The sequence below is a fragment of the Polistes fuscatus genome, unplaced genomic scaffold (assembly GCF_010416935.1).
Source record: "Polistes fuscatus isolate 324 unplaced genomic scaffold, CU_Pfus_HIC Scaffold6, whole genome shotgun sequence".
Taxonomy (NCBI): Eukaryota; Metazoa; Arthropoda; class Insecta; order Hymenoptera; family Vespidae; genus Polistes; species Polistes fuscatus.
In genome coordinates this window covers 6,293,830-6,307,514 of record NW_025113140.1, presented here as the reverse complement: position 1 = coordinate 6,307,514, position 13,685 = coordinate 6,293,830, and the positions used below count along the sequence as shown (strand labels likewise).

Genomic DNA, 13,685 nt, shown 5'->3' with positions numbered 1-13,685 from the left:
CTAAAAAGCTATCTCTGCGGACTATAGACGCATACACGCGTTTATTAATTTTTTCTACTTCCCTCGCGCTTCAGATTCTTTTCTTTTTTCTTTTATTCAATCAATATGTAATACTTCAAATTATCAAAAAAGTATTTCGCCCACGTGGATTGCTTCCGCCATTAGTATTCAGCACTCAAAGGGTTAATTCAATTTTAAACGAGAAATAAATTAATATCTACACATATATTTATATTTCCAAATCTATATAAATCATTATTAATACATAATTAATACATAATTTTGACGTATCACAGGAACGAATCTTAAGTATGTACGTATATCAGAGCACGTTGGACGTCAAAGTTGATACTAACAAATAATTCGATATTAACAAAATATACATATATATATTATAAATACTCGTGAGTTTAAAGACACCCCAAATAGATGTTTCCTCTCTCCTTATTATGATCTTCACCTTTGCATGAATTAACTAAAAAAAAAAAAAAGAAAAATTGATAAATATAAAATCTACGTACTTGTTTGTGTATTATCGAGCGACTGGCGAGCCGACGACACGGTAATTTAAAAACCATACGCTTTAGCAAAAGAAGAAACTGCAATTAAAGCAAATCTTCAATTTAAACAAATCTTCGACTAATCGAAACAGTCAAAGTCGAAGACGAACATTCTTCGATATCACTCTAACAGCTTTTTCTAATGGTCTATGTAAACTAACGATCGCTCGGATATAATAATAATAATAATTAATATTGATTATCTGTGTTTACGCTTTACGATACCATTTTTCGTCGTAAATCTTTCCATTTCTTTGATTTTTCTTTTAATTAATAATAATTTCTTTTCGTAAATTATCTTTGTCTATCCGCCATTTTTCTCTCTCTTTCTCTCTTTCTCTTTCTCCCTCTTTCTCTGTCTCCCTCTCTCTTTCTCTGTCTCTTTCTTCTATGCACTATCTTAACACATCTTTATCTATGTTTTATCCTCTTAAAATGCATCTTACAATTAACGTAATTGCAAAAAACAAATTTATCTTTTTCTATCCTTTTATTTGACAATGTGTAAACAAATCACTGGATATTTTTGTTTTGCTTTATCCTCCTAAAAATAAGCCATCATGACGCGTCTGTGACAAAATCATCATGCCTGTAAATTCGCAAGTAACATAAAATGATATCTAAATTCTTAGCCGATATTCAAAATGAATGATTTTTTATCTAAACTTTTGAAACTAATCTTTATATACATACACATGAATTTATTAGCCTAACTTATCAATACAAAACATAACTACGTGTTTAACTAGTCTAGGAAAAGAGTACATCATTTGAAAAATGACCTTCTAATTTGTTGGCTCATTTAGGAACTTTGGCTCACATTTGTATATACATATACATATTCCGAGCACGTATATCCTCGATCAAAACAATATCTATCGCTTTATTATCTTTATTTCTTCCTTTTGTTTTGTAATTAAATGCATCCGCTTTATTATGTTTTTAAACTAAACCTATCTCCTTCTAATTCTCTACTTCTATCTCTATCTTTATCTTGATCTCTTTCGTTATCGTAACTCGGCCGTACGATTTTCGAGTTTTAACAGGTAAGATTAATCTCTCAATCTCTATCTCTCTCTCATTCTCTTTTTCTCTTTCTTTTATGATAATTACGCTGACTTTTGCGTAAAGTAATATTTGCCTAATTCGACGTGCGCGCCGAGAACGATGTATTAGATGACATTTTACACAATTAGTGTAATAATTAATTATAGAAATTAAGACGAACTGTGGTTACGATTGTGATCTATGAATCCTACAAGAAAAAAAAAATGGCGCGTCAGAAGTTATACTTCCTTTGCGCGATTGAAAAGTTAAAGGTTAAAATATGCACGCACAAGAATCATACGAATAGAACAATAAAATACGATTGATAAATTTTAATTAATTTAGATTAAATGATTTAAATTTGGTTACACAATTTTTATCGCAATTTAAGAGCAGTATATATGTAAAGTAATGTTATTATATTACATTCATTCACGATCAATGATATCTATATGTAATATATACGTGCATATATATATATATATTTTTTTTTTAATTTCTGATTATAATTTTAATATGATTTATTTTTCATTCAATTGTAAAGAATGAAATTAAGCCGATGTAAGATATATTCTAACCTAACTTTTTTTAATGGTTAACTTTATACTTTCGTTACCTGGTGCGCGCGCAACTAGAATTTCGCTTTCAACACACGTAAAGAAGTATAACTTTAAAAAATGGATAGAAAAGATACAAATTAGATAAAAAATATCGATTTTACTTGTTGTTAGTCTTCTTCTTCGTAACGATAATTACGCGTTCATTCTTTCTCTCTTATTTACATGGCGATTTTTTGCTCCTAATCATTGTTCCACTATACTACTACTACTACTACTACTATGACTATGACTATGACTATGACTACTGCTACTACTACTACTACTACTACTACTACTACTACTACTACTACTACTACTACTACTACTACTACTACTACTACTACTACTACTACTACTACTACTACTACTACTACTACTACTACTACTATTACTACTACTACTACTACTATGACTATGACTATGACTACTGCTACTACTACTACTACTTCCTTTGTATTCTTTCGCTCTCGTTTATTTGTACTTCCGCTTTCGTTTTCTATCCTTCTTTTTTTCTTTCTCTCTTTATTCGTCTATTTCTTTCTTCCTTAAAAGTTAACAACTAATACGATGTAATCTTGTTCATCGTCGCATCATCCAAAAAGAAAAACACGCATTTCACTTGCTTATTCTATCATTATTATGCAAACAAAATAATATAAATACATATATATGTACATAATCGTATTGCACCTTTCAACAATTTTTTCGTTCATTGGCTCATCTTTTTAATTATAAAAAGACACGTTTTTTGCTATCTAATTTAATTCTTTTTAACGTAATTGTTATTGTGTATAAAGTAAACTTATAACGAAAAAGAAATAATTTAAAAGTTTAAACTTTACAAAATAATATTTATTTTAGAAAGTTTACTATTATCATGCAAGCCTGGTTAGAAATATATTTAATTTAAGATTGTCAAAATAAAACTATTACTAATTATTAACAAATATTATTTCGTAGACGCAATTTTATATTAAATATAAAATATTTAGATTTCGAAATGATAATTAATCAAACGTTTTATACTTAATGACGTAATATATATAAATTATATATATTCGATACGTTTTCCTTTCGTTTTAATGCAATTCTTACATTTACGACTCATAGATTGACATGCACGTCCAAATGTACGAACTAATGTATTTCTAAGCAAATTCCTTTATGTATATTTTAATACGTTACCATCGAAAAGATAAAAATAATAAAAGTTAATTTACGTCTTAAGGGTTGATATTAGAATCCATGTTAATTAAGCATTTTTGACTTGTTTCGGTGAATATTAGGATCCTTTTAAATATCTAACCATACATTTTTACCATTCTGTATATAATATTAAGTGCCTAACTTTTTCTACTAACAATGTGAATTCAAATAGAGCCAATGAACGAAAAAAACATATTTTCGCTGCCGGTAAAATAACAAATTATTATAGCACAGCAATCATACGAAACATTTCGTCAAAGTAATAAATATCATCATAACAGTACCACAATATCGTTCGTTCCGTTTTACGCGAGAGATAACATTTTCAAATATATATATAATAAAATATTTCCACACAAAAACTAGACAACATATTATATTAGCGTCTAGTAAAGAAAAAAGAATTAGGATTATGAGGCTATAAAGGAGCGAGGGGGGAAAAACAGAACAGAAGCCCCGGATTTCGGTGCAATGCGTCGAAGGAGCTGTTTCTGTTGGTGTGTACGTCTATGTCCCTCCCCCCTCTGCTAGCTTCGATAAGACGATGCATCATCGGCCGTCCTACTACTACTACTACTACTACTACTACTACTACTACTACTACTACTACTACTACTACTACTGCTACTACTGCTACTACTGCTACTACTACTACTCTACTACTACTACTCTACTACTACTACTACTTCTACTACTACTACTACTAACAAACAAAGCGAGAAACAAGAATCAACAAGTTTTTCCAAAAAAACCACCCCTTAACAGGGACCTTGAGTGATGAAGAACTGGTTTAATGTTTTTTAAAACAGATGGGGCCGCGGCCAGCCGGATGATATCGGTGCTATCAATCTAGGAGACGAGAAATTCGACCCAGACTCGGATAAAAAGCCGCGAGCAGGACAAATACTATGGATCCGTGGTCTAACACGGCTACAGACACAGGTAATTATCCCTATCTCTCTCATTCTCATGTCATCGGTCAATCTTTCTCTCTTTCTCCCTCTCTCTCTCTCTCTAACTATCTTTCTATAACTATCTCTCTCTCTCTCTCTCTCTCTCACTCACTCTCTCTCTTTTTCTCTAACTCTCTTACTCTCTTACTTCCTTCCTCTCTTACTCATTTTATCTACCAATCTATATCAACTTTTCTATCAAGATCAATATTTCTTCGAATCCCATCATCGACTTATAACCACAAGAATATATACTATTTAATTTATTAAAATACTTTATAATATAAGAAAACCAAGACAAAAAAAATAATATATTATATATATATAAAAAGAACAGAGCCCAGAGATATAATTGCAAGGATTTAATTTATGTACCGCGTTGTCTCTCGCTAAACGAGAACACACGGGATTTATATGATATATAATAATATTTCATATATCTTCGCGTTACAGCCCTTTTTATTCTAGGAACTTTTTAGAAACCCGCGCGTCATCGTCGCCATCACGATACTTGTCCTTTACATATAATATACGTATGTACTCATTTGCAATCCCCCCCCCCCAAAAAAAACCAACAAATTATTCAAGTACTGGCTAGTTCTCCCAGCGACAGTGTACAAGTCGATTTTCATCATCTTTCTCTTTCTCTCTCTCTCTCTCTCTCTCTCTCTCTCTCTCTCACGCTCTCTATTTTTTTTTCTTATTTTTTTTTTATTTCACTTACTTTCTTTCTCTCTCTTTTCTTCTCTGTTTATCTATATCTATCTTTCTATCTTTCTCAAATTATCATACTCGATTTCGATTATACCCCATCGAATCCTTCCTATCTTTGATAATAAGGTATATCTAATTTAAAAAAATAAATAAATATAAGAAATAAAATAATAATAATAAAAAAAAAGCGTACCGTCGCGACGAAGATTCTTCGATCTTGAAAAATCGGTTGGAGAATAATTTTTGTTCACACGGTGTGTGTACGAGATTCCGTAAAGAAAATAATAAAAACAATAAAAAAGAAAAAAGAAATAAAAACATAAATAATAAACAAACAAGAATTAGGAAAACAAAAATTTTAGGACGCAAAGTGGAAGGCGACTAATCGTTCTGAGATAAAGTATCGACTTTGACGGATTTAACGACCGAATTAATAAATAATCACGACTGTTGACCGTCAACGTACATGACGTTATTCCAAAAATCACATATCACAATCATACCCATAATTAATACTATCGCGTTTTTATATCTATGTGAAGGACGAAAATTCTTACTATCCGAAGGCACCGGCTAAAATGATAAACATACATAGTAGAGCTAGTAGAAATTAATCCCCTTCCCCCACTCCGTCCCCTGTTATTTTTTTATTTTCTAGCTTGCTAGTCCCTTACGAAAAAAACTAAAAAAAGAAAGTGCCAGTCGAACGACAGTTCCCCAGTTAACAATTTTAATTTCCCATTCCATGTCGCCCACATTCCTGATGTGCAACAGATTTTGTTTATGTCAAAACGGATATGAGAAAGGTAGTACAAATTTACATATATTTAACATAAGTTTATAATTTTGACTACTACTACAATTATACTATTACTATTACTACTGCTCTACTACATGGTGATATTTGCAAGAAAACAAAAAGAAAATATATACGTAACATGAACTCGATCGTCTTGGCGTTTCGGGGATTCGTATATCATCGAGTCGGAATTACATAATAAACAAAATAATAATAATATAACAAGCAAACAAACATTCAACCCTTTAAAAACTTTATTATGAACTACCCAAAACGTATGTTTATTACTATTATTATCACTACTTTTCATCTTCATAATCATCATTATTATTAATCCTCCGTCGGCAAGGTGGTTTTTTTACTAAAGCCGCCGTGGGTGGGTGTTTTTTATTTTTTCAATGATATTGTTATTTAAAAAAAAAAAAAAAACAGGAAAAAATTTTACTAATACTCTTTAAGGTTTTTAAAATATTGTCTAATATTTGATTACGTTATTTTATAAATTTTGATTTAAAATAAAATAAATTATTCGAACACGACGCTGTGTCAGTCCCACGTTGCCGACGGAGGGTTATTATTATTATTTAATAATAATAATTTATTATTATTGTTCCACAATACCCCTTGAAACGTTATTATCAAATCCAGTGAAGCCCCTCACCCAGATCCAGCCCTTCGAATAACCTGCAATTTAAAGCAGCTTGCTTTTCGGGTAACGTCGCAAAACAAATTTCATCGATTAAAAAGCTACAAATTTAGCAATGGTCCACGCAGTCCTCGGCTAGAACTATTTTTTATATTTATATTTCTATTTATCTCTCTCTCTCTCTTTCTCTTATTCTCTATTTCTTATTTTCTTTTTTTATGTAATGTATCTTTATCTCTATATCTATATGTTTTTAGAAATAATCTATTTTTATTTTTCTCTCTCTCTTTCTCTCTCTCTCTCTCTCTCTCTCTTTGTCTTAGCAATCAAATCTAGGTAAACTTTGAGAAGAGAAGATATCGCGAAACGTTCATTTTCATTGAAATCATTTTTGATTAGTATTAATCATCGTTATCTTTTTATACGTAGAAAAAAAGAAAGAAAAGGAACGTTTTTCAAAGATTCTTTTTTTTTCTTTGTGTAATATATATATACTTTATATATACGTTTTTATATATACTATATATATATTTTTATACGTTTTTTTTCATTTATATTTCTAATCTATCTAATGAATTTAAATCGCGACTTCTCCTATCTCCATTAATCGTCCTGCTGCTATTTTTTCTTTCTCTATATCTCTAAGTGTTCTTTCACATAAATTTTGATCTGACTCTCTTTTTATTACCCTCATTAAATTAAAATTCTCCTTTCTCCTCTCCCCCATTCTCTTTTTCACGATTCTTGCGATTTATATATGTTACTGTTTAATTGTTTTATTTTGTTATTTTATAGAATAACTGGGTATTGCATAAAATAACTAGACGTTTTATGAAAATCATATGAAAATAATTTTATTATACAGTTAAACTAGTTGTTTTAGGGATATTACTACAATAGATTATTTTTACATTAATTCGTGAGAGGCGAATAGTTAAAGCATAAAATTGAAATTTAATCCCAAGTATATAAGATAAATATTTTTAGATTTTGTTTCAATATTTATTTCTACCTACGGTGATTATTTGTACTGTATTTTAAAAGGCGATATTTTAAATCTTATGAAAATTAGGTTTTAGAAACTAAAATTAATCTCTTAAAAAATATACAGAATATTGAAAAGTATTAAAATTAATTTAAATTAAACTGGTTTAAATATTTTTTTAAAAAGTTTTTCAAATTTTTATAAGCATTTGTTTGTTTTTTTAGTCAAGTTTTGGTTCAACATATTCGAATGCATTTATGTATAAAAAGATAAGTAGATCTTGCTATATGATTTAATAATTTAATTTTTTGTACTGTATGCTTGTCTAGAAATACTGGTTACAGTACCTATACTTCACTGTTGTATAAAATCCGGATAGGTTTTTTAAGCGAATGTTATTTAATCTCGAGATAGAATTTGTTTATTGATTTAAAGGGATTAAATAACACATATTTATTGTTTTTGGATTTAAAAGAGTACAATATAAACAGATATTTAAACAAAATTGAAAAATATTTTTTTTATACTTGAGATCAAATTTTAATTGCATATTCTAACTAATTTCTTTTTGTAAATGTATATAATAACTATTCGAAGTATACAATCTTGTTTTATGTTATACTTTAACCGATCTCTTTGGATATTTCATGAAAAACAAAGTTATTCTACAGATTAACAAATTTGACACATTAACAGTAACGTATGCATATATACACAATATACCACATTTTTTTTTTCTTTATTACTTACTTCGACTTTTTATGCGAGCCTTCAAGAAACTCGCTGAATAATTTTCTCCGGATGAGAAAATCTATATATATATCAAAGTTACGAACAAATAATTAAAAAGAAATAAGTTAATTAAAACAAAACAGAAATATACAACAGCGACCGTATTTGTTAGATCATGCAAGGGAATAATGAACCGTAAGAAGGAAGCGAAAAGAAATAAAAAAGGGATAACGAACCAAGAACAACAACAACAAAAACATAAAAAATAAAAAAGACAGAAAAAAATGAAAAGAAAAAGAAAACACTATTAAAAAATCGATCACATTTACTCTCTTTAGCTAATCATCAATGTAAAACTGTATGTGTGACCTACTTTCAGACGAGCAATAGAACTCTGGTGCAGAATGTATCTGTGACAGGCAGATCTCCCTCTCAGGATTACCATATGGTTAGTTATCGCAAAAAATCCACTCTCCGCACTGTTTGGCCGTCTTGATGATCTGATATTAACCGTTTCTATTTTGCGTATATTACATAATTAATTAATCTGTTATTATTATTATTCATTTTAGTATCACATGTATGTTTATTTTTATTTTTATATTTATTTTTATTTGTTTTTATTTTTATTTTTATTCTTATATTTATTTTTAATTTTTTTGTATACATTTTGTTTTTATTTATTGTTATCCTATGGTTTCAAAAAACCGATTATACTTTATTTTTTATTTATTTATTTGTTTTATTATTGTCGACATAATTAGATCATTATTATGATCGAATATGAATGGTTCGAAACCTGTGTTCTGTCCAGAGGATACTATCTTTTTAGTTTTATGCTTTTATTTCCTAATTTTCTAATTGTTTTTTTGTTTAAATTTTTGTTGTTGATTTCTTTGCTTTTCCTCTTTGTATCTTTCTACCTTTTTCTCTCTGTATGTGTATATATATGTATACATATATATATACACATTAAATTCTGTTTTTCTGTGTGCCTTACACACGTCCCTTATTATTATATATATATTGGATGTTGAATTTGTTTCATACACTAACTGCTTGCGAATCGCGCGGGCCTCGGCTAATTTCGATTCGTATTATCAATTATTATTATTATTGTTATTATTATTATTATTATTATTATTATTATTATTATTATTATTATTATTATTATCATTATATACATATATATGCGTACGTATATACTGCTTCGTTTACATATTGCAAAAATTCAAAATTGAATTATATGAACGAATACGCAAGTAAATCGTCGCAGTGCTATCGTCGTATATTATATTATTTTATACTACAATTTTGATTTCAGTCACACGTTAAATTTAATTACATGAATTAAGTCTCATTTTTTATAATACACGATTTTCATTATCTTCGAAATATTTTTAATATTATTATTAATATAATAAAAACTATCGAACTTTTTTAACGTAAATCTGTTTATTTTTTAAGAAGATATTTTACTGAAATAATATTTTATCGTAATCGTGATATTATAAAAAAGAGCATCAAAATGATTTGTTAGGGGGAGCACGCGCGTTACCTCCGAACAAATATACATATATATCTTTTTATTTTCTACTTTTTTTTTCGTATTCTTTTTCTCTTTATATTGATTTTTTTATAAAAGCTTATCGTCGTACACGAGCTACAGCAGTTTCGAGAAGGTTTCGATGAAAGCTGATATATTCATTTTTGCAAGTAAAATTGACGGTCGTTTTGGCTGCTGCCATATGCTTCTTGAACTTTTATCATTTTTCATTTTTGTTTATTTTTGTTTTAATCTTTATTTCCTATCTCCTCGTATTCGTTTCATTCCAATCTGTTCCGTGTTTTATATCATATATGTATACACACACATATTATATATATACAGGGGCGGTAAAAAAAAGAAGTTCGGTATTTGAAGAGTTTTTAGTACTCGAAGACGATTAAAAAATATTTAAGTGACCATATGGGTCCCAAAATCAACCCTTTTTTTGTAAATTAATTTTTATCATTTGTGAACGTTCGATATCGTAAACGAGTCTTTTGATAATATATTGAATTTTTAATACTAGGTAATTATGCATAAAATGTTCGATTTCGAATTAATACTAATCGGAAGTTTCATATTTAATGATCTAATACGTACAAATCATAAATTAACGTACATTGTCAAATACTCCTAGAACTAATGTATTTTTAAAGAAAATATTTATCTACAAATTCAATTGCAAAATATTTTTTTGCAAAATATCGAACGCTAATAAATAATAAAAGTTTATTTACGTGTAGTTCAGGGTTGATCTTAAGACTCATGTTAATCAGACATTTTTGACTCGTTTCAATGAATACTATAAGCCTTTCAAATATTGTACCACCTTTTTTTTACCACCCTGTATATATATACACATATATATATATATGCATATATTGATATTTTTAAGTTTATCGATATTCAGTGTCGCACGTGCGCGCACTCGTGCCAACTTTGTTCGGACATTTTTATTTATTTATTAATTATTTCATTAATTTGTTGTTTAATTGAATGTTCACACGTTCGAGATAAAGTTAATTTTAAATAATATAAAAATGAAAAATGTCCGAATTAAGGAATCACGCGATTCGTGCATCGCCGCCTAAGTACGTGTGTCCTGTGTTTTTATTAGACTATCTCTTTCTCTTTCTCTTTCTCTTTCTCTTTCTCTTTCTTTCTCTCTCTCTCTCTCTCTCTCTCTATCTATCTATCTATCTATCTATCTATCTCTATCTATCTATCTATCTATCTATCTATCTCTCTTTATCTAAATATTTAAAAGAAAATATTCTTTTAAAATCTGTGTTTCGCTTTCTAGTGAGTAAAACTCATCCATCCTTGTCATTTTCATCAGTCTTGTATCATTTGTCTCTTATTTATAATTTTTTTCTATCCTTTTTCTAACGATTTTATACCCTTTTCTCTCTCTATCTCACTCTCTCTCTCTTTCTCTTCTCTTCTCTTTTTTTCTCTTCTCTTCTCTTCTCTTCTCTCTCTCTCTTTCTCTCTTTCTCTTTCTCTCTTTCTCTGTCTCTTTTTTTTTATATATATAACGCAGTGTGGTATTTTGTTGTGATATTAACAGTGATCGTCGTACGATGTTATATAGATTATATATACATTGTATCGATGTGTGTGTATATGCGCGCGCGTGTGTGTGCGTGTGGTTTTTTGTGATACGAAAAAAATACATTGAGAACTGTGCGTTTGTTTGCACGCTCATACTCGAATCGACCAAAAATAATTGGATTTAGAGTCGATACAAAAATGAGCGTTGCCCTTCCGTACATCAAGAAGAAGAATAATAATAATAAGAAGAAGAAAAAGAAGAAGAAGGAGAAGGAGGAGGAGGAGATAACAATTGAAAAAAATATAAATAATTACATTTTTTTTTAATTATTACATTTTGTAAGTGAATGTATTCCAAATACCGTTGAATGTCATTCTTCAACGGGAGTCTTTTACAAACATCTCTAATTTTTTTTGCTTTTTCTTTTTATACGTTTTTTTTCTCTATCCCATTTTTCTCTCATTTCGTTCGTTCTTGAGAAAGAGAAATCTTACATTAGTTGCAGTTCAAAGAGACAGATTTATCCATTTGAAGCTTCTTTTTTCTTTTTTTAAGTTTACCCGTTTGCGATTAATATCGATATACTCATTCATCGTCGATGTCGCTAAGAGAAAACAGGCTTCCCTTTCAATTTTCAATGATTACTTTTTCTTTTTTGAAATCTTTGGACAAACGATACTTTTTTTCTTACTCGTTAGAAACATATTATTATTGTCTTCTGGATAAATACTAACGAAGCACGAGCTATGCCTTTTGTCCTTTTTCATCGTGTTTCTTGCGAATTTCTTCTTTTATGGGGTAATTCTTGATATTGAAAAATGATTAACAAAAATTGTTTAAATTTGAAAAAAAAAAAGATAAAAAAGAAAAATGCAAAGAACGCGTTAGAACGTAGAAAACGATAGAAAGAAGACTGATAGTATGATTTGTGATTTGTTAGCCAGCGGAACCCATTCGAGAGACTGAGGTATAACGAGGCGGCAGTCTTGCCAGCCGCCACACTTTTCCTGTCGGAGTACAAACAAGTACGTAGCTATATAACGTAGATCGCCTGCCGTAAATACGTTGTATTATATGAAAGTTTACGTACGCATACACAAACATCGGCGGATCGTCGATTCGCGTACGTACGAGCATCGTCCTTATTCCCAAATATCGTAATATCATTATGCGTCGTCTTTAGGGCCGTTCATTTTCGTCGTTTAATTTGAGACATTTCTAACCTCGTTTTAAAATATACCCAAACGAGTTTTTCAATAGAATTTGTTCTCATATTAAACTCGATAATTTCGTCCTAAAGAACTCCCCCTATTTTAAACCCTTTGAGTATCAATGTCACCTGGAATTTTCGTTTAAACGGTGTGGGGGCGGGTGGTTACAACCAATCAAATTCAAGTTTGTCGTTATATTTTATGTTAGAATGTAGTGGTATAGTCAGGCTAGTTTGTCGTGTATCTTTTTTTTTTATCTTTTGTTTGAGAAATCAGTGCTGTATGACAGTAAAGTCGACCACAAATGTTGTTCTGCAAAAAATTAAATACATACTGTTTTAAAAGAAAAGTCAATTAAAATCAAATTCTTCACCTAGTAAAAAACTAAAGAGAAAAATATACAAAATTATTTTCCATCGGAAAATAATATTAACGAAAATATTCAAATGGGCAATGTCACAAACAACAACATAAAATTTTGCTGCTTTTAAGCTTATATTGTATTGTAAGTATTTTGTGCGACAAAATATTAGAGCTTACTGTTCCTCGACCTGAAAAAATTGAGAACCACTGTTATAATGAATAATTGGTAAAAAGATAGATTAAGTAGGTTATAAATTTAAGTATTATTATTTAAGGTTATAAACAGTAATAGGTAAAAAAATGTAATTAGGAATTACTTGAAGAAAAGAAAGAAAGAAGAAAAAGATAAAAGAGAAGAGAACAAAATATTGTGTTCACTTTCCTTGTAACTTTATTTTTGGTAAGCTCGTGTATTAAAAACTTGTTGGAACGGCCATATTTGGTTATGACAGGAGTGGTAAATTTTGTTGATACTCAAAGGGTTAAGAGCCAATTACCCGTCGAGTTATTGCATTTTTATTAATCATTCTGAATTGTCATACACGCGTATATGGGACGAAGAAGTCTATATCTCGACGGAACGTGGCTCGTTTCCGTAGGGGTAAGAAAAATTTCTAATAAAAAAAAGCAATGAAGCATGAAGAGCCATTTTCGTGTGCTCGATTTTCGGGATGCGATGCATCGATACGTCGCCTACGACGTTTCGTCGCGTGGCAATGTGTTTTTTTTTCTTTGTGTAGCGGATGTGGGATGGTCGGTGGGGATA

General features: G+C 29.6%; 1 protein-coding gene across 15 annotated transcripts in view; it reads left to right on the top strand.

The window, feature by feature from the left end:
• The window catches only part of LOC122522830 (plasma membrane calcium-transporting ATPase 3), an 84,740-nt gene that overhangs the window by 43,941 nt on the left and 27,114 nt on the right, over positions 1–13,685 (top strand). For 5 of the 15 annotated variants that reach the window (XM_043644132.1, XM_043644130.1, XM_043644133.1 and 2 more), the window contains one exon: positions 4,222–4,354. The exons of 3 other annotated variants lie outside the window; for them this stretch is intronic. In XM_043644132.1, the coding sequence (XP_043500067.1) occupies positions 4,222–4,354 (133 nt within the window). Of the gene's footprint in view, positions 1–4,221; positions 4,355–8,620; positions 8,690–12,285; positions 12,371–13,685 lie in introns of all 15 variants that reach the window. 7 more of the 15 variants (XM_043644131.1, XM_043644125.1, XM_043644127.1 and 4 more) reach the window with 3 other exon arrangements.